This window comes from Cololabis saira, chromosome 13 (assembly GCF_033807715.1).
Source record: "Cololabis saira isolate AMF1-May2022 chromosome 13, fColSai1.1, whole genome shotgun sequence".
In the NCBI taxonomy this organism is placed as follows: domain Eukaryota; kingdom Metazoa; phylum Chordata; class Actinopteri; order Beloniformes; family Belonidae; genus Cololabis; species Cololabis saira.
In genome coordinates this window covers 28,348,509-28,370,282 of record NC_084599.1, presented here as the reverse complement: position 1 = coordinate 28,370,282, position 21,774 = coordinate 28,348,509, and the positions used below count along the sequence as shown (strand labels likewise).

General features: G+C 42.3%; 1 protein-coding gene across 1 annotated transcript in view; it reads left to right on the top strand.

The window, feature by feature from the left end:
- Positions 1–21,530, top strand: part of kdm4b (lysine (K)-specific demethylase 4B) — a 53,663-nt gene extending 32,133 nt beyond the window's left edge. Inside the window, exons 9-22 of the mRNA XM_061738520.1 lie at positions 1,283–1,479; positions 1,681–1,922; positions 2,902–3,140; positions 3,250–3,370; positions 4,075–4,235; positions 4,372–4,564; positions 7,843–7,919; positions 8,920–8,975; positions 9,134–9,242; positions 13,075–13,272; positions 14,528–14,773; positions 15,204–15,323; positions 15,969–16,061; positions 19,364–21,530. Coding sequence (XP_061594504.1) covers positions 1,283–1,479; positions 1,681–1,922; positions 2,902–3,140; positions 3,250–3,370; positions 4,075–4,235; positions 4,372–4,564; positions 7,843–7,919; positions 8,920–8,975; positions 9,134–9,242; positions 13,075–13,272; positions 14,528–14,773; positions 15,204–15,323; positions 15,969–16,061; positions 19,364–19,840 — 2,529 coding nt within the window. The 3' untranslated portion in view covers positions 19,841–21,530. The remainder of the gene's footprint in view (positions 1–1,282; positions 1,480–1,680; positions 1,923–2,901; positions 3,141–3,249; positions 3,371–4,074; positions 4,236–4,371; positions 4,565–7,842; positions 7,920–8,919; positions 8,976–9,133; positions 9,243–13,074; positions 13,273–14,527; positions 14,774–15,203; positions 15,324–15,968; positions 16,062–19,363) is intronic.
- Positions 21,531–21,774: the final 244 nt, after the last annotated feature.

Below are 21,774 nucleotides of genomic sequence, written 5' to 3'. Positions count from 1 at the left end.
TCCCGTAATTGAACATAAGACTCTGAATACAGCTCGGAGGATGATGGGGCCAGAATACAATACAGCAAGCAAAGCACAAAAGAAAACCTTTTCATCTTGCTTTCCCACTCTCATTTTTGTTTTGTATACATCTTTCGCACCATACTTGTAGCATTTGCAGGTATTTCTTTCTCACTCTGACCTTTATTTTGCACTTCATTCTGCAGCGTCATGACCCCTGTGTTGCACATCTTAACCCCTGTATCACACACAGACCTCATAGGCATCGACAGTTGTTGTCTACTGACTTTAAATGGTGTGATGTCAAGCATTGGTGAATTGGATTGTGGGTCCGGTGTGATGCTTTTTAATCTCTGCTCTCGTCAGAAAGATGGGCCAATACCAGGCAAAGTTGAGGAAAAGCTGATGATTGCTGTGACCAAACACCCCATTTTATAGGACTCGACTTTGTCATTTTGACATAAACAGACAGGAACCGGAATAAAGCCTAGAGAAAACCAGTAGATTGTAAATCTGGCATGGATTTACTTTTGTGTGGTTGCATGGTGACCAGCAGCTATCCTTTCTCACTCTGAGACATCACCCATCAAGTTCCTACATAGAGTCGTAATTGAAACATCAGGCTGTACACAGTAATACGAATGAGCAAAAATACATCCTAATAAACATCCTAATTATAAGATTAGTCAAACCTGGCAAACAGCCGGGTTTGTAATGTACCTAGGGAGAAGGAATCTGATTTGTTTTGTATTTGTATGATGAAAGCATCAGCAAAGGACAACCCCGAGAGATGCAGCAACACACGTGAGAGTTGCCAGATTCATTGGCCTGTAATAGCGGTCAGGGTTGTGGAGAGTTTTAAGTGTGAATGGTTAAATAATGATGCCGTCACCCTGATTTATTAGTCTGTATGTTTCCTTTATGGGTGTTAAAATACCAGAATGGTGAAATATTTTTAACTTTGTCTCTTTAGATTTTTTAACGTCAGTTATGTGTTTTTGTTTTGTTTTTTCCTTCAGGCTGACCTTACACACAGTGCTTTTTCACTTTTATTATTTCATAAAAAAAGTATCTCTACATTGAGATTTCAATCCAAAAAATTGTTATCTGTGGGATGTGCTGCACATTCAGACAAACAACTGGAAGATCAGGCTTTAAAAACCTGAATGCAGTGTAAAATCACAGGCTCAGTTTGAATAGAGGTTAACTTCATTCTTAACCAGCAGCAATTACCAAATTTATTGTGGAGCACAAGATTTTAAATGTCTCCCTTCCCCCTTAGTGTTCCTGTCGGAAGGACATGGTGAAGATCTCCATGGACGTGTTTGTGCGCTGCCTGCAGCCCGATCGCTACGATATGTGGAAGCAGGGTAAAGACGTTACAGTGCTGGACCACCTGAAGCCCACAGAACTGACCAGTCCTGAACTGGAGCTCTGGAGGAAGCAGCGCGTCACCTTCCGCGTGAACCTGCTGCGAAGGTGAGTCAGGAACACTACCAGATAGGAAATCATTTAGTATAATACTTTCTGTTTCTAAAATTTGTAATGTGGTACTTCTGGAACTGTCTTCTCCATGCGTGGCAGACTGAAGTGAAGCCATAAGTGCATTACCATGTTCTATAAGGGGTGTCAGATCTTTTGTGAAGGTTTCATGGAGGCTGTGTTTGTGCACCACCCCAGGGCCATGCAAAAAATGAAGCAGGTGCGTCGTCTGAAGCTAGAGGAGGTAAAGGTGCTGGCAGAGGAGGGAATTGAACTGAATGCTGCCGAGTACCAGCGTCAGGTGGAGGAGCGCGAGGCGCAGCGCAGGCAGGAGAGGGAGGAGCGCCTCGCCAGAGAGGCCATGATGACCCTGGAGGCGATGGAACGTGAGGAACAAGAGGCTGCTGCCAAAGCAGCAGGGACTCCAGTTGTTGAAGAGGGTGAGGAGGATGTGAAACGTTTCTGTTAATAAAACCTTATTCTAGGCTAGTACGGTGGTGCTAATGCATGCTTTTATTTCATGTCGTTTAGATTATTGTAACGCCCTGCTCTCTGGTCTTCCCAAAAAGAACATGTACAATGTACAATTATTACAGAACTCAGCCGCACGCGTGCTGACGAGGACCAGAGGGCGGGAGCACATTACACCTGTTTTAAAATCTCTGCATTGGCTCCCCGTCCGCTTCAGGGTTGATTTTAAGGTTATTTTACTAGTTTTTAAGTGTCTTAATGGTCTTGGGCCTTCTTATTTGTCTGCACTACTTTTACCCTATCGACCCTCGCGGACCCTGAGGTCCTCCGGTGCCTTTTAACCATACCAAGAGTTAGAACCAGGACACACGGGGAGGCGGCATTATGTTATTATGGTCCCCGATTGTGGAACAGCCTCCCGGAGAATCTCAGGAGAACCTCAGGGCCGCAGAGACTGTTGATGTTTTTAAAAAGAGGCTCAAGACCCATCTCTTTAATCAGGCTTTTAACTGACTCATTTAACTCTTTTACATTTTTTATGCTCACCCTTATTTTTATTGGATCTTACTGCTCTGTTTTATATTTAGTTTATCCTTTTTTTATCATAATTTATTTTCATTGTTTTATCTTAATGTTTTATCTAAATATTTTAGTCGTTATTTATGGTCTATTTTATACATTTTAATTAATACATTTTATGTTTATGTTTTATGAAAAGCACTTTGTGTTACATTTTTTGTATGAAAGGTGCTTTACAAATAAAGTTTGATTTGATTTAGGAGTAAAATCTGCTTCCAGCAGTTTCTGTTAGCATTATTTTTATCGAACGTGTGAACAGTACACTTCTTTTTAGGCTGAATTGTCAGCGGTTTACAAACTATTTTTGTTGATATGTTATCTCCACTACTGACATTTTTCCTTTCTTCTCCCCCTTCTTGTTTTTGACAGCACCAGCACCAGAACCCGAACCAGAACCAGAGGCCAAGCCTCAGATCTTGACGGATGACACTGAGAAAAAGAAGCAGAAAAAGCCGAAGACGACGTCCAACATGCCAACCATCACGTCTGGATTTGAACAAGCATTTGAGCAGTTTGCTACGTCTTCTGTCGTCAATTCAAAGAAGAAGATGTTCAGTCATTTCGACACTGAGTCAACAGACATCCCCGTGGAAGAGACTCCCACCCAGGTGAGGCTTGTCGTGACTGAAAACAAACATTAGGAGAAAAGAACTTTTACACATTGTAACGATGGAATATGTAGACTAAAACAACATGAACAACCTTGATTTTTACCAGGCGACCTACACCAAGACGAAAATGCCAACAGAGGTGAAGAAGAGTCGCCGCCACCCGCTGAGCAAGCCACCCATGCGTACCCCCCTGTCCATCGTCAAACAAGACCCAACAAGTGACAAAGGTGTGTGCGTTTTAAATGTCACTGCAAATGTAATGAACCCTTAAGAGTATTTTGTAATTATGCATACTAAATACTTGGCTTTTGAAACTTTAGACGGATGGGTTATCCTTGTCTTAGTGTCGGTTGATTTGATCACATCTGGATCTGCACAAAAACAGCCACAGAAATGAAGCACCTTGTGAGGATAATGAAGTCAAGGTGGCAAGGCTCGGTTCCCCTACTTTACCTTGTGTGTATTTCTTTTTGTTTTCTGACTGACACTTATTGATCTGGGGATCATGACTTCCAATTACCTGCTTTCAAAGTCACTTTATGTTTGACGGCTGGGACTTGACTCCCCCTGTCCTTCATAAGGATGGATGAGGGAGAGAGGGAAGGGTGGCGGAGGGAGGAAACGCGTTTGAGTAGAACCTGAAAAGATCTTTCCTGCCTTTTTGTTCACATTTATCACAGTGTGCATCAGTCACTTGAGAACTTCACTACTAAGTTGACTTCAAGTATCAACCATTGACATTGATGCTTTTTGTGTTCAGTCGGTTGCATCAGTCCATAGTCGGTACTGTCCTGGAGCAGTGTGGGTGGTTCTCTTTTTTCTTTTCAAGAGCTTCTCTGCAAACGTTTATGCAACGATTTATATGTACATCAAAGAACTAAAATCACTGGTGCTAATTATTTTTAAATGGTTGATGTGTACTTTTCTGCAGAGCTGTCCTCCCCGATGTCGATGGATAGCAGCATGAAGAAGCAGGAGCACCTGTGGCAGACTCATTCACCCAACTTCGTGGCAGAGAAGACCTTTAACGATGCGGTGGCTGTGCTCGAGCCGCATTGTGCCGTCTGTTCACTCTTCTGTCCCTACATACGGGTCCGTTCATGCTGCCGTTGACGCACATTTGTCAGGCTGGTATTAAAGACTGACGTGGTTGAAGTTCAACCCGTTCACATGAAGCATGTAAACCTTTTTTTTTTCTCTCCCCCTTTTCTCAACATTCAATCCACAGAAAGAGAATACGGCTGAATCCCCACCGGCCCGTCACAGCCATCACGGCCGTTCAACTCGTCCGCTCGTCCCAGAGATGTGCTTCAGCGTCGGAGCAGGAAACACAGAGCCACTGCCAACCAATTATCACATTGGGGAGGATGGAACCAGTCTCCTGATCCGCTGTTCGTCCTGTAACATGCAAGTTCATGCCAGTAAGTACTCCATGCAACAAGAAATGCGATGGCTGCAGTGTTGGCGTAACAAGTTTATAACACTGCATGTGAAAATCTCCCTCCAATTCCTCACGAGGAACGAGTGTGATAGTTGCTATTAACTCTTTTGTATTCTTCAAAATAGATATTTGTATTAATGACTACGTTTACATGCAGTCAAAATTCAAGTTATTGCTAATATTCGGAATATTCCGTTTACATGCGTGAGCAAACAGGGAATATGGTAATTAATCACTCGATCAAACCAGCGACGCGTGGAGAACATCATGACGCAATTCCAGTCATTTCCGCTTCTTCTTCCTGTATCCAAATTCAAAACAAATGCTGCTTCGCACAACCTTTCACTCACCTTCTTGTAAATCGTGCTATCCCGGTACTTTCTACCGTCTACAAATGCCAAAATGTTTATATCCTTCATTACATTTATGAAGTGATTAGTCTCCTCCTCACTCCAAAAGTGTGGCGTGGTCTTGTGTTTCTCCGTGTTTAGAAGTACGTCCTGGACTCAAAAGACCAAGATTCCTTGCGAACCGAGCATGCGCAGGAAACAAATTCATGTTCCATTTGATGGGGATATCCCGTTTGGTGTTTACATGACCGAATATTCGGGATTTAAAAGGAGTAACCCAGGGGTCATATTCAGGTTTTTAAAAACCGGAATATGAGCATATTCCGGTTATTCAAAGGGGTTATTGGTGTTTACATGGCCCTGCAAAACCGGGTTATTGCTAATATTCTGGTTTTAAAAGGGTTATTGACTGCATGTAAACGCGGTCACTGACTTTAGTGCATTTTAATGCAAAGGTGCAAATAACCAGGGGCCTCATGTACTAAGAGTGCGGCGCACAAAAAACGTGCGTACGCCACTTTCAACGCTCACGGTCGGATGTACAAAGAATGACGTGAACGTAGAAAGCTGCGGTCCTTCACTCACACACCAAAGCTGTTGTACGCACTTTTCTGAGGTTTTGTCCGTTGGCGACACTCACTGGTGATGCAGTGAAGTGCAGAATATGAGGAAACATGACGTCAACAATAAATTCACGACCACGTGAAGGACATGACAGTCCCCACATCACCAGATAAATTACACAAGAGTGGAGCTGCAACAATCTCACAATCAACCACATCATCTGAACAAACAACTAAAGGAGCTCAACGATGGAACCTGCAAATCCCGATGGAGCTTTGGCTCCGTTAGAGGAACCTGCTGATGGCAGGATCAGGAGCGAGTCCTCAGGCACCAGACTGATCTGCTGGTCCAGGACTAAGACTGGACCATCAGCTGGTTCAGGTACCAAGAGGATCTTCTGGATCTCTGCCCTGAACTGGACCAGCTGCTCCGGTTCAGACCAACATGATGCTTCAGCTGGAGCTGCAGGTCGGACATCTGTCTGTCGTCATGACGGCCGTATGGGAGGACTACTGATAAAAGCCAGATCCTAAACATCCCATAACTGTGTCTGGACAGAAATACATTAAAATTAATTTTGAAGCAAAAACCGCGTTGTGCCAAAAAGTGATTGCCTTCCAGAATCTGATTTCTTCTGATTTGTGGCCGCGGGAGCGCGCACTGCAGCCCGTTGAGCGAGAGCGCTAAACAGTCAGATTTCAGATTATGAAGCTCAAGAATGAGATCAAGTCATATTTAGGCAGAAACAACCTTTCATTAACTGTATTTGGCCTTCAATCACTTTTTGGCACGACACCTGTCTCTCCTCCTGCGGATGCAACACTCCGAGTTACAGCAATTTTGCTCTTTATTTCTCACGTTTGCACCTCGATAATCCCGTCGGCACAAATTGTCTTTATTTCTGCAGCAGAGGAATCAGATCGTAATGCTTCATGTTTTAAATATAAATGTATTTTGTTCACATTGTTATACTTATGAGAGGGGTGATCGCGGACATCCATAATGTGTAAGACTATTTAAAAGTGTACATTGGTCTTAATCCGTTAGTATATAATATGTATGACAATAAACAACGAGGAGCCGTTTTTCATCCACCAAAAATTCTGGTGTCGGTTCTTAAAATACAAACAAGAAAAGCAGAGTGTAATGATGCACTAACGCTGCCCATAAACATTAACAAACCCGTACGATCATAATAAAACCACAACTCTTCACCGAACGCAACGCAAAGCAAAGAACACCATAATTTAGGTGTCAAACTGAATCCCAGAAGGGCCGGTGTCCTGCATGTTTTAGATGTTTCCCTGCTTTAACACACCTGATTCTAATTAATCATCATCACCAACTTGTCATCAAAGTCTGGATAGTTCTGTTGATGACACAGTCACTTGTATCATGGTGCAATGAAGCAGAGAAACATCTAAAACCTGCAGGGACACCGGCCCTTGAGGACTGGAGTCCGACACCCCTAAATGCCCCAAAATGAATTATTTATTCCAGCTCAGAGCATTTTCTTGTTAGGATGAGCGGTTTTTAATGGATAATTATCTTCATATGATATTCAAACATATATTTGAGGGAGGAGACAAGGCGGAGTGTTGTGCTCCCGCATGTGCGCTCAAATCCACGCTGATTGGGATGTACAGAGAAACCTGCGTGGATTTGGGCGTACGCACAGCTTTGTACATATGAATTTTTGCGGTCTTGTTAATTCCACGCACGGATTCACGTTGAAGTCCACGCACTCTTAGTACATGAGGCCCCTGGTGTCTTGTAAAATGTCCAAAAGTAGGTGGTAGAATGCATGTACGATTCAGGATTAGGTTACGTAGCATTTAATTTTGCAAACTCAGTCTGGCTTTGTCAATTATTTGAATGATGCCATCTAACTGGGCATTCAAACGCATACACACACACACACACACACACACACACACACACACACACACACACATATCAACCCTCCTGGGTTCTTATTATCCCAAAAGCTGGAGTGCACCTTCAAGGCCAATTCATTACTTATCCAGAGATGAACTGGGTTCAGCAGCTGAAACAGCGCTGCCATTGATGGGAAGATGTGAAGCAGAAAGAGCTCCCGTCTGTCAGAAACGCCAGTCCTGCATCGCTCGGCTCTCGCTCCTCTTTGTTCCGGAGTGGACATCCAGCTAGAGATCATTCAGACATGTCCAGGTGTATGTAAACTTGCAGGCTTCAGGAGCTTAGGTTGGATCAAGTTGTAAAAAAAAAAAAAAACCCCAGGTTACAGACAGGTCTGTTGTTAAATCGTATGTAAAAGCTTTCAGAACAGGAATGTGTGAAGTGATTGGTGTCTTCTCTCTTACAGGCTGTTACGGCGTGAAGCCAGATTCTGTCAGCGCCTCCTGGACGTGCTCCAGGTGTTCCACAGGAACCTGGACAGTGGTGAGTGGCAGTAATAACTGATACTGATACTTTGGTTTAGTAGGGATCATTTAACTTGTGGGTGAAAAGGATAAGATGGAGATGGGATCATCACCTTTTTATAGGGAGAAATTGTGTCAAGATGAGATAAACATTGACTGCTAACAACGTTTTAGATGGAGTGGAAGTATTCTGTGAAAGTTCACAAACAAATTTAGCAAGATCTGCTAATCAACGAGCTATAATTTTTCAGATATAATTTCTAGTGAAGCACCTCATATATGGAGCCAAATCAAGGCCAAAAGTTTTGCTAATTTGAAAATAAAATTTGAACCTGAAAATTCTTTTTTACAGTTTCAATTTATTTTTTTTCAGTATCAGATATTTTTTCATTTTCAGATATTTTTTTTCAGTTTCAAATTTTTTTTTCAGTTACAGACTTTTGGCCCCGATCTGGCGTGGGGTGTGTGGCAGCTTTTTAAACAGAAATGTGTCATTAGTATCAGATTTTTCCACTGCCAATCACGTGAATATGTCTGAAACTGAAAAAAAAAATTGAAACTGGAAAAAAAAAGATTTGAAACTGAAAAAAAAATGGGAAACTGAAAAAAAAAAAGATCTGAAACTGAAAAAAAGATTTGAAGCTGAAATAAAAAGTTCTGAAACTGAAAAAAAGATCTGATACTGAAAAAAAATAAATTGAAACTGTAAAAAAGAATTTTCAGGTTCAAATTTTATTTTCAAATTAGCAAAACTTTTGGCCTTGATTTGGCTCCATACTCATAGCAGTTTAAAATGCATTCAGCTCCGTTAACAAAAACCTGATTTTGACCTCAGTAGCCTTGGTTTTAGCTAAACCCTCTCAATAATTGTGCATGAAGACACAAAACTGTTGCCATGACATGAACTTCAAATTATTGGAGAATGAATGACTTGGAGCTGACTCGACACTTACAAAAGGGTTTGATAAACTCTGGAAGGATAGGGGCTAAATACTATTTTACCACTCTTTTTCTTTTAGGAGTGTTGTCTCTGCAACCTACGAGGAGGGGCTTTGAAGGTCACCACGGATAACAGGTCAGTGCTCGGATTTTACTGAATATGGAGCACAAATATGTTAACCCCTCTTCAGAACAGATTTTCCCTTTTCAGAGGGTTTTTAAATGCAGGTGCTTTTTGACTCAGCTGATTTTTCCTGGGGTGTTCATGGTGTCCTCTCTGATTTGTGGCACCAGGTGGGTTCACGTTATCTGTGCCATCGGCGTGCCAGAGGTGCGCTTCGTCAACGCTATCGAGAGAGAGCCCGTGGATGTCAGCGCTGTACCAGAGAACCGCAAGAACCTGGTAAGGCCCAGCAGAAACATATCCGAGAGTTACACTTCTTTCATGCGGTTGTGTTGTATTAAGCAAGTGTGCCCTTTGCAGCGGTTTCATTTCGTTTTGTTTTTTTTTTCCCCCGTCATGCCAGATATCCTTTACTTGCTCCCCTGGTCTTATCCTGGGCTGAGGCAGATTGCTATCTTTCCCGTTCATTGCCTCTGGATCTGTCACTTTCTCCGTTTCCCTCCTTCCTTTCTTGGTGAATAGATCGTTTTTGTGAGAAGTGGGGTAAAACAGACATGCTGAGGGGAACGGCTGAATAATCAGCTGTCATTTCTCACTGCGCCAAATGAAGTGCATCGATCCCATAGGTTGGAAGCAATTTCCCCATTGTTTAAACACAACTTGTTTCTCTCTCTCCTTACTGCCATCTCTCTCTCGCTCTCCCGCATCTCTGCTCCACGGCGAACAATGGCCTCTCCCGCTTGTACATTACCACAAACTCACAAATAACGTCACCTCTCCCTACTTTTCTCTTTGAATCATCTATCAAACTCAAGCCATCTGACATTGGCATCGGAGTGCCGTCGAAGCTCTTCTTCTTCTCGTCTTCTGAGAAGGCTTTGAGAAGAAGCTGTGCAGTCTAATGATTCGGATGGCTGGGCTGATTAAATGTGAACATGCGCCCTTGGAACCGGTCTTTGTTGCACCATGTCGTCCCCCCCCTGTGTCTCGCGCTCTCAGGAATGGGATGATTTCACACACTGTTTTTCTTTTTGTCTTGGGCCTTGCAAAAATCTATTAGGCTCAGTAACACTGGTGAAATCCTTAAAAAAAAAACTTTTATGGAGGCTTTCATAGCATCTTGCACTAGTGGTGGAAGTATTCGGTGGTGATTTATTTAAGCTGCTTGCGCTGGCAACTGCGCTTCAAACAGAAATCAAACGATCTTCTCAACTCTTTATCAGCTGCCAGCTTCCACACACGGTCTCCTGCGACGTACAAAGAAGTAAAAAAAAAAAAAGAAAAAGCAAAACAATGACTTTGTTTTATTTGTCAGTTGGCCAATTATTTTTCTCTGCAGATAAATTGTTTAGTCTCCGTCTTGGAAAGGGCACCAGAAAAGAGTTATAAGACCAATGGTTTGAATTCCAGTGAGCGTTGTACAGCTCTGGATTAGATTCTCTTCAGAGCGGATTCAGATTTTAAGATGGACAAATATTGAAATGTATGAGCAGAACATAAATACTGCCAAAGCTCATTTTATTATGCAAACAAGGGTTGAGTCCACGTTGCAACGCTCCCATAGATAAATGTGACAATAAGGATTGTTCTACACAGATAAGCAACAACATCCATGAAAAGTTGGAGGAAAGATGTTCAGATCACTTTAACGTATGCATAAATTAAATGTAAGAAAACGCTTCAGAAGTACATAAGTTGAAAAATTAAAGTTATTTTTCTGCTGATTTATCTTTGCAGTCAGTCTGTCGGGGAAGGAAAATAAGGCCAAATTTGTCATGTAACTTGTCATTGCTCAGTTTTGGTTTAGTGTCTTATCGCCATCTGCCTGAAATTTCACCACTGATAACTTTAATAGGTTGTTTAAAAAAATAAGATGGGGGGGACAAGTGAAACATTGATATAATAAGAACATATTGTTGTAGCTGCTTGTATTAATGTTGTTTTTTAAATATTTTTTTGTATTTTTAAATCGGATGACGCAATAAAAAGACTGAAAAAACATTTGAAATAAATCATAGTAAAATTGGCTTAAAATTATATACTCAACATTTTCCCAAGTACCTGGAATAATGGTTGGTTAGTTGCATCCAAGTGTTGAAAATGTTTAATTTTCCCTTTCTCCCGATTACATGACTGTGTCTCTTGTCTTCTCTTTTTGCAATTCATGCACCTTTTGTTGTTTCATTTTGACTAAACTGGTATTTAAAAACTGCAGCTCTTTTCATGCAGATTATGTATAAAGGTTGCAGGAAGACTTGTATATTATGCTTTAACTGCCGATTCACCTTGATCTTTTCCGGTTTGCTTTGGAAAGGGCGTAGTTCAGGGTGGTCCGTCCTGCCGGCCCTGAGTGCTGTGGCTGATCCTCAAGTCTGAGGGAAACATGTACTTATTTTAAAGGGGACCTATTATGGCATCTAATGGCCCTTTCGCACTAGTACCGCCTCAGCTCGGTTCTAACCGCCACGGCCCCGTCTTGCGCTTTTGCACTAGGGGCTGAGGCGGGTAGAGCCGCTCCAAGCAGATACTTTTTCTGTAACCATTCTGGCGAGGTTCTAACCGGGCTGAGCCGGGACTATTTCCGACGTCACCACCCTCCACGCCTCTGATAGGTCGGGGGGCCGGCAGACGTTTGAATCAGGAAGCGGGAGTCAGCGCGAGAGGCGACTGGCGGCTTGCAGCGATTTTATTATAAAGCGCAAACGTCTGTTTGGTGATCCAACTCTGAGGTGCAGATGTTCATAAACCTGGTGGCTGACCAGAAAATTAAAAAAGGGATGTAGACGGGCTGTTTTACTCTCAGCCGCTCGCGGCTCCAGCTGATTTCTGATCAGCGCCGACACGAACAAAGGTGTTGCGCAATCGAGTACGTCACAGCAGCTTCACCCCAACCTGCCCACTTCTCCCCTGGCTGTGGAAAAACAAACGGGGACAAAACGGGTGGAGCTGCGACGAGCCGCGCCGAGCCGGGCTAAGGCGGTACTAATGCGAAAGGGCCATAATACCTATTTTAAACAGGCCTTGAATGTCTTAAAAACAAGCTTTTTATTGTTTTTGCTAAAGAAATTAGAAATTCAGCCTCTTAGCCATGTCTTTATCTTCCCATTCTCTAACCTCATTATCTATGCAGGATTCTGAGTGGGCGGGGCTATGATAATGAGGCTCTGTGCTGATTGGCTGCCTGAATGACGTGATACACCGCTACAAAAAAATGGCGGAAGCTCCGGCCAGCAGAGTTGTTGTTGTTCCGGCCAGAGTTAGTTGTGGACGTGGTTTCACGCATTGCGCCCGTCGTTACGTAACAATGGGCGCAGAATCTGAACGCCTAGAAGTCACATCACACTGGATGGCTCATCCGGGCGGCTGTATAGACACTGCAGAATTTGTTGCTTCCCTCCTTCTCTGAGTTGGCAGGCTGAGGGGAGACCACTTTATACATGTTAAAGCAAGAGAAAATGTTTTCATAATAGGTCCCCTTTAAGTTCAGGAGAAACCCAGGTGTTCTGCATTCGTCCTGGTCCTTCTGCCCCCAGATGGTTCCCAGCTTGGAGCTGTCGTTGCAGACACCATTTCCTTTTCCAATTTCATGACTGGAGGCCATGATATGGTTGGAGAGGGCTGACTGGTCACTGCAGTTATCCACTAGTCCAAAAGAGACTAAATCAAGAAAATAAAAATTTCATGACCGTACTGGCATCGCCGACTGGCCCAGCTGCTGAGCGGCTGCGTGCGAGGCTGAAACTGCTCACTCTGTTTTTAATGAGTAAAAACTTGTCGGAGTGCAACGGAATCCAAGATCAAAGAGATAAGAAAAGTGTTAAATATCGATTCTCTCAACATCTCCATTTCATAAGATATTGTGCAATCATTGCAATTTCACGGTGTGCCAGACAAGAAGAGTGAGAGAGTTTTTGCGGCTCAGCACCACTTTTAATTGTTTCAACCCCTGAGTGGCACAGGGGCGATTATGAGGTCAGCGATGTGATTGTTACTCTGCGCTTCTGGATGTAATCTTTCTATTATAATTAATAGAAGTCAAAGTGAACAGGAATTTATCTCAAACCTGGAAGGAAAACCCCCAAAACCTTCTTTTATTTTGTTTTTGTTGCAGAAATGTGTGTTCTGCCACGGGAGGAATCCGAACCAGAAACACGGCGCCTGCATCCAGTGCACATACGAGAACTGTGCCACCTCCTTCCACGTCACCTGCGCCCAAATCGCTGGCGTGGTGATGAAGCCTGCAGACTGGCCCTACATGGTGTCCATCACCTGCCACAAGCATAAAAAGAGCACTCCTAAGGTTCCTAAGGTGAGTGCAGAGAAATGAGACGATCAGGGTGTGCACTCAACATTTAAATCCAACAAATGCTCAGTGAAATTATTTAATGTGCTGCATATAGCCCAGAGTGCAAGATTCTTCTTTTTTTTCCACGAACTTATTTCATACGTTGGTGTTCTGTTATTATGGTGTTGGAAGGAAACAAGTATCATTTAAGTGGATAAAGGCTGACATTTTTCTGCTTCTGCTTTGAAAACGTGATGTAGTGTATATTATTGAATGTTTCTTTGAAGCTGTTCTTCATGGGATAAGAAATAGGCATCCATTTCTGTAATTCTTTTTTTAGGGCCCGAGCAGTGACGGTGCGAAGGCCCTATTCTATCTGTAGGAATTTTTTTTCTTCTGACGAAAGGAGGGCCTTTTTGCCCCCCTAAACGTGCCCCAAAAGTCACCAAATTTTGCACGCAAGCCAGGCCTGGCGAAAAATGTAATATTTAATGGTTTGCATTAATGGGCGTGGCCTAATGGCTCAACAGCGCCCCCTAGAAAAATTAGTGCCTCAAGCCCCACAATACGGTTTGACGTACATGCACGAAAATCGGTACACACCTGTATCATGTCGCAACTTAAAGAAAAGTATCTTGGCGCCATGGCCGAAACTGAACAGGAAGTCGGCCATTTTGAATTAATCGTGTAATTTTGGCGCAATTTATGCCATTTTCATGTGTCGTACTTTAACGAACTCCTCCTAGCAGGATCGTCCGTTCGACATAAAACTCGCTCAGGAGACACAAAAGACGTTAACCATGAAAAGTTACCACAATCGTGAGTTTCCGTGAAATGGCGAGGCCGTGGCCAAACAGGAAGTGATACTAGTAGCTGATTGGTCGATATTTGAGAGATCCTATTTTCTGCCATAACTTTTGAATGGTTTGACACAGAGAGTCGTGGGTGGTGTCATCGGACTTAGTTTTGAGTCCTTGACCTTTATTGGTGAAAATTGCACGCATGAGGGCCCGTTCCTCGCTTTAATTTTTATTTATTTTCTTTCGTTTCTGTAATTCTAACAAATATCTTCCACAGTGGATTTGAAAAAACATTTTAATACCCCCCACATTTGCTCGGGTTTCAGGAGTTCTGCTTAACATCTTTTTTCTCACAATTTTTTTTACTACAGAATAACAATGCATCTCTGATAAAATGTTAATCCTAACCTAACTAATCCTAAATAATGTGTTTTTATTTTTTCTCCCTTCCTCCTTTTTATTTGTTTATTTTTTCAAAGCCCTCAAACTCAAACTCAAACTCAAAGCCCTCAAAGCCCCCGAAGCCCTCACCGAAGCCCTCACCGAAGCCCCGGACAGTACCCAAAACTCCTCAGGGCCTGGATCTGGGCCACAGGGTGATTGGCCGCAACAGCGACGGCTGGTACTACCACTGCACCACCATCGGCATGGCAACACAGACTTTCTACGAGGTCAACTTTGATGATGGCTCCTACTGTGACAACGTCCACCCAGAAAACGTACTTGTAAGTGTTTTCTCCAGTTGAGACTGGACTCTGCTCGCATGAAACTCAGTTGATGAGCAATTTTTACTATTTTACCATTCAAACGTTTGGACACACTTTCCCATTCAAATGAATGAAAAGGTGTTTTGTTTTTTCTTTGAACTTTCAAAAAAAAAATTCCTGCTCGAAGTTATAAAAACCCAATAATAATAATTCTAAAAACCATATTAAAATAAACTTGTGAGAAGGATGAACCAATAATTTTGTAAAATATGAAACATTTATGCTTCTGACCACAGAGGAGTTAAAACTCATGAGTCATTTAATAAGGTGAACTTATAAAAATCTTCCTCACAAATTCCAACTAAAGAAGATTAAAAGATAAAGATACTTGCAGATCTCAGTTTCTTTTTCTCCACACTGTTCCCCTTTCCCTTCCTCCCCCCTCCAGAGTCACGACTGCCTGCGCAACGGTCCTCCGGACGACGGGGAGATGATCGTGGTCGGCACACCTGAGGGTCTGATCCTCAATGCTGCTTTTGTCAAACCCCACACCCACAAGCTCTACCAGGTGAGGGGCCGGTTTCAACAAGATTACACTTCCTTTAACCGTCACGTGCACATACACGTGGAAATCACTGCTAAAAAATGCCGGATCGTAGCCCAGCTATGTAAAAAAGATCAAATAAACAGAGCTCCGAGCACCTGAAGTATAATGCATATTATAATATGTGTGAAGTATTTTCTCCCAACAATTTCCTCGACAGTTATCTTTTCTTTTTTCTCCACCTTCCCTCTCCATCTCTTGTTAAAGTGCTGACCTAAGAACAAGCCTCCAGCTGCTCACGCAGCCGCAGCCACGGCCTTGGCCGTGTCCCCTATTTTGCTGTGTGTTTTCTAAAAACCTGTATTTATATTTAGCTGGCTCTTGCCAGAGTCATAGAGCGGCTCTTTGGAGTTCAGTGTCGTGGTCAAGGACTAGCTGGCCGAGCTGCACGCTCGCTTTAGTGAATCAGTTACATCCCGAACAAAAGTTTAAATGTCCACTTGTTCAGCCGCCTCCGTGCTCTTTCCTGCTCCACTTGCTGATGTTTTCTCCTTTTACTATGCCAACAATGTCGTCTTTTCTATTTCTCCTGCCTCTTCATGCATGCTCAAAAGGTCTTTTGCATTCACAACAGCAGACGTGTTGATCAGTTGTTTTATTTCTGTCTAGGTTGAGTTTCAGGACCGAAGTCAGCTGATTCTCAAGCATTCAGACATCTATCGCCTGGAAGCTGACTTACCCAAAAGGGTCAGAGCTCGACTGGTGAGTATTTTACACTCCAGAGTGGTATTTCCTCTCGTTTCAAAAAACGTTGACCCTTTTGGAGAATATTTTTGTAGAAGACAAGGGTGACACAGTGGTTTCAGTTAGCGGCCCGTGTGCTGAGGCTACAGTCCTCCTGCAGCGGTCGCAGGTTCAAGTCCCGTTTGCCGCATGCCGTCCCCACTCTCTCTCTCTACCCAAACCTTGAATAAAGGCCACTAAAGCTGCAAAAAAATCTTAAAAAAGACAACAACCAAACGTGAAAGCAGTGGAAGAACGGCATAAACATATTTATATACAGTGGTGGACAGTAACGGAGTAAATTTACTTGAGTACTGTACTTAAAGCAGCACAACGTAACTTTCAGCTTTTCTGAGTTTGGCGGCATCTTTTGGACAAAAGCGGTAGTGTTTTACCAGAAAGAACACTACGTTTCCCATGAGCACCAGCGCGTACTGCCGGAAAACTCCTGTCCCGTCGCTGCATTTGTTTTGATGAGAGGAGACGGGATGCTTTTCTGTTTCACCAAGTGAACAGACGGAACGCAAAAAAAAAGATGTTAAACTGCTGGAAAGGAAGTGGAATTTACTTGGATACCTTAAACAAGGAAGCCAGGGAGCAGTATATGGAGAAAATAATGATTATTAACGGTCTGGATCCATATGAAATCTCTACTGAAGAGCCATATGTTTCAATAAATTTGTATAATACAACATACAGTACATGTTTTGTATCCCTCTTACTTCTCTCTTTTTTTTTTTTTTTTTGACCGCTGTATTATGCTGAAGAGGCTCCTCGTGAGATTATTTTTTTCCTCTGCAGCTACAAATAAGAGTTAATATTTTTTCCTCAACAAACTAGTTTTATCTGAAGATTGGGGTTAATTGCACCGCAGAGAGCTGGCCAGCAACTGCGTTTAGCTGGAGAAGTGGGGAATAAAACCCGTGTTTTGATCCGACGCCCGTCTGTGTGAGTGTTTGTGGTTTAAGGCTGTTTATGGTTCTGCGTTAAATCGACGCAGAGCCTACGGTGTAGGGTACGCGGCGACACGCACCGTACGTTGCGCGTCGCCACGTACCCTACGCCGTAGGCTCTGCGTCGATTTAACGCAGACCATAATTCAGGCTTTACTGTGTGTTTGGTTGTTACAGCCGCGATCCAAAGCGAGCCGACGACTCTTTCACTCTTTTACTCCGTTATATCAGATACTTGGCCTGCGTGGTTCTGCCTCCGAGCAGGAAACCGTTGAAAAGTTAAACCATTAGGATCTTTTCCCTGGTCTGTTATATGTGGAGCTGCTGCTGCTGCTGTAGCAACAGGTTACCAGCTTCTGCGGAGCTCTGCGCTCCAAGCCCCGCCCATTTTCGTCTCGACTGCGAATCGGGAAGGAGGGGGAAGTGACGTATGTGCCGTAAAGCAGTCAAAGTCGTAAAATTTGTAGTTTTTTAGTGTGGCAGGGTTCCTACCATGCTCCTCAAAGTTACATAGTGCCAGTGAAGGCGATACAGACTCCCTCAGATCATGAAAGAGGTGTCATTAAACCTGTTGGATGTTGATGTATCATCACAATGACTCTGGAAATATGATATTAAGGTGGAAAAGTTACGTAGTGTCGCTTTAAGTACATATCCAGAGGATTTGTACTTTACTTGAGTATTAGATTTCTTTGGTACTTATTACTCTTACTTGAATACATTTCCAAGACAAATATTTTTACTTTTACTCGAGTAAATTTCTAGGAAGGCTGAAAAGTACTCGTTACTTTCAGGTCTGCTCTTTTTTCTTCTTCCCTAAAATCCTATTGGACACAAGCTGTTTTTGTCAAAGGAGGAGACCTATCACAGTGCTCTCCACTGGGATGTACGTAAAGCGGAAATACGTCAAGCCTCCTCAAAACGATACCGCCAAAGTAGCCTGCGTTTGTCAAGACAGAGTCAACAAGTCAAGACATAGCTGCAACAATGGCTACACCTGCGTCAGGAGAAGAAAAACAATCCGCTGAGTCGTCTGAGTCTGATAATGAGCCGGACTCGGAGCAGGGACTTTCACAAAATCCTTGGCCGTATCTTAACTCAATGTTTGAGTTCGACCGAGTAAAAAAACGAGGGCACAGACAAACCACAGACATTTACAACTTAAACTTTACAACTTAAATTAATTTAGAAAAAATATAGTAATTTACTGATGTGGAAAATAAGAAATTTACTCTTACTCTTACTTTTACTTTTACTTAAAGTAAATTTAAAAGCATTTACTTTTGGATACTTAAGTACCTTTTAAAAGCAAGTACTTTTCTAGTCTTACTCGAGTAATATTTGACTGAGCTACTTTTACTTGTAACGGAGTAAATTTTGACCAGTAGTATTTGTACTCTTACTCAAGTACTGGGGTTGAGTACTCTGTCCACCTCTGTTTATATAGAAGTAAGAATGCTGGAGTTACAATCAAGTAGATTTTTTTTAATAGACTGCAAAGAAAACGTGTATGAAGCAAGTGAAGAAAGTATTTAAAAAAGCATTAATGCCTGATATTTAACCCCAGTGCAGCAACAGACAAGTATTAGCTTTATGTCGATACAGGATGAGTTTATGTCATGTCTGTTGGTGCTGAAACTTCACCTGCTGCGCTGCAGTGACCCCCCCACCCTCCCTAACACAAAGCTTTTTTTTTTTTCTCTCAACAGTACAAGGTAGACATTTTTGTTAAAAAGGTTTCTTTAAAGATGCCGTAAAGCCACACAACCCTATTCTGTGGCTTTTCTTTTTTTTTTTAAACAATATTTTTTATTATTTTTCACTTTTACAATGAATACATAATATGCCTGTTTTGCTTGTTATTTCTGTGGATCAAACAAACAGAACAAAAAAGAACAAAACAAAACACTAGCTCAGATCCATAAAGATAATACCTGGTTTACAGTAAAACATTTTGGTATGATCAGTCAAGAAAATCCCTGCAACAAGATTTTAGAGACATCAGGCTCTACATAGTTCAAGTAGGGCAAACTTTATATAATTGGTGTGTTTTTGAATGTAATACACATGTAAGGTAAGGTAATGGCACTAGATCAAACACCACTTTCTTCCAGCCTTTAACAGTTGGTACTTTTTCATTGATCCACTGCAATAAAATATTCTTCCTTGCTGCATAAGTAAGAATACAATACAGCCTCCTATTATGTTTTGATGTTAAGTGTTGTCTTGGGAGGCCCAATAAGAGAGTGGCTTTACTTTAGTAAAAACAAACCAACAAAAGAAATAACGTTTGTATCCATCTCCCTTCATGTAACTGTCTGCTTTCAGGCTATACCTTCAGCGCAGGAGGATGCTTCCTCAGCGGATGAAGCCAAGGCGGCTAAACGTCCCCGTCTGCCCTCCAGTTCAGCGTTACCTGCCAACACCCCCATGGAGACGGCCCACCCGGCCTTCCCTCAGACCGCAGCCCCGCTAGCAGCACCAGCACTCAAGCATCACAGTATTAGTACTCCGCCGGCGTCCAGACCTTTGTCCCAGCCGGCCGAGTCCCCGATGGATACGAGCGGCAGCCTCAGCGACGCGTTCACGGAGCCGCTCCTGGCCTCGGATCCCACGCTGGCTCCGCACTCCGCTCCTTTCCAAGCCACTTTGAACTCTGACCCCCTCCTCTCGGCCCCGTCCCCTCAGCCGCCGCAGCATCACCTGTCAGAAAGCTACACGCCCAGCAGTGGCTACGTCTCTTACATGGAGACGCTTCTTCATTCACATTTTCCTCAGGACGATAACCGGAGCTCCCTGTATTAGAAACCAACTCCACTATGTTATTACTTAGCCAAGAATGGCCGAGCCAACAGGAAGTAAGCTAATGGAAGTGGACTCCGAGTGCTTTATTAAATGGACAAATATTTCCTTCACCAGCTCCGAGAGCTCTGAGCAGGAGGAGGAAGAGACACAGAATCACAAGAGCACTCTTTTAATGCATGTTACTTTTTTGTTTTTGAGTTAATGTATTTACATTGTTGTTTTAGTCTGCTAGAAAGCAGCAGCTGAAGAACTCATGGCTTTTTTTTTTGTCTTTAGTTTTAACATTATTATTGTTACTATTCTTGTTTACCCCTCCCCTTTTTTTCCTTTCTTCTTAAGACTATATTGCTTTTTGTTTTGGGTCTGCTGTCGTGCTTTTCCTCCTCATCTTAATATAAATATGACTGGGTGGCATCAACTCCTTACCTCGTTGCATTTATTCAGTAATAGCACACTTCACTTTTATTTCCATAGGAAGCTAATTATTATATATGATGGTCTTTAATAATAGACTAAAACCTCCACTTTTCTTTTCTTAAAATAAGTAACCAGCAACAAGATTTATATATTTTTCAGCCCAACCAACGATGGCTTTGAAACTGTTTAGGATCAGTGTTACATTGTCCATCTATGAAATCTTTTCAGGAGGTGTTTTTTTTTTTTGTCTTTTCCGTTTTTTGCAGTGCAAGAGGTTTAAAGGGGAAATGGGGTTTAAAAAAAACAACAAAAAAAGGAAATGTAGTGGAAACTCAGTATTTAAATATCTTAGTCAAATATTTAAAGAAGATATTTGTAATAGAAGAAACAAGGTGAATGCGAACACTAGTAGATTTGTCTGCAGGATGCATTGAAGTTTTGTGAACATGTGTCACAGTAGGTGACAGACGACACCTTTATATATTCATGTCATTTGGCAACTCCACCTTTTTCACCAAAAAAAAAGCAAACAATTCTCAGGGTTCCTACATGTGTAAAAATGAAATTTTGTAACCTCCGAGTCTTCTTGTGGACGGGAGGGGACGACCCAGAGCTTTCGTTTTTCGCGCGGCTCACACATCCATTTAAGTGTCATGAGCTATAATTACTATGATGAGCGACGTCCGTTTACCATCTCATAACTCAAACGAGCACTTGAACCGGCTAAAGAAAAAATGTCCGTTTTAAAGATTTAAATATGTAGGAACCCAAAAATCTGGATATACTGAGTTAATATTGATTTAAAATTGTATGTACAAATCTATATTGTAATTTGTTGTATGTCTGTTTTTTCTATTATTGTACTTTCTGAACTGAATTCACAAACTCGGCCTCTCAAAATATTAATATCTTATTTTTCAGCAGGTGTTGCAGGAACATTAGTTTGTGTAAACAGCGTTTATTTTAATTTTTTTCTCTGCATACAACCCTTCTCTACGAGGTGCTACGAATGAACGGAAACTACTGACGGACTGATTTCTCCCGACACTGTCTCCTTGTACATACCACAGGCCTTGTGTTGTGAATGAATTTACTAAAGGTCTCCTTTCCTCTCTTTTTGTCCTGTCACAGCTGAAATGAATGGCTCCTGTTTCCAAATGAGATCCATCAGAAAATGTTAAATCATGGAAATTAAAATGGGTTGCTCGTCGCCAGTTCTTCTGTGTTGTGATTTCACTGACTTAAAACCTTCATAAACTGCTTTCTTGGTCTTGCAGCGGAGGGACTATTATTAATTGCGTTAAATATGGATGGGCGTTCTACATGTACGCTTGTTTTTAGTTAAATGTTAATTAAGGTCTTGCTAAATGATGCAGCTTTTATTATGGAGAAATAAATCTCACGGTGCTTTGTTATCCAGGACGTCCTGTAATTTTCATATTTGATTTTAAAACGTCATTACTCTACAATGACAGGAGCTGCCCTTGAATTTGCTCTGACATGATGCCAGAACTTTA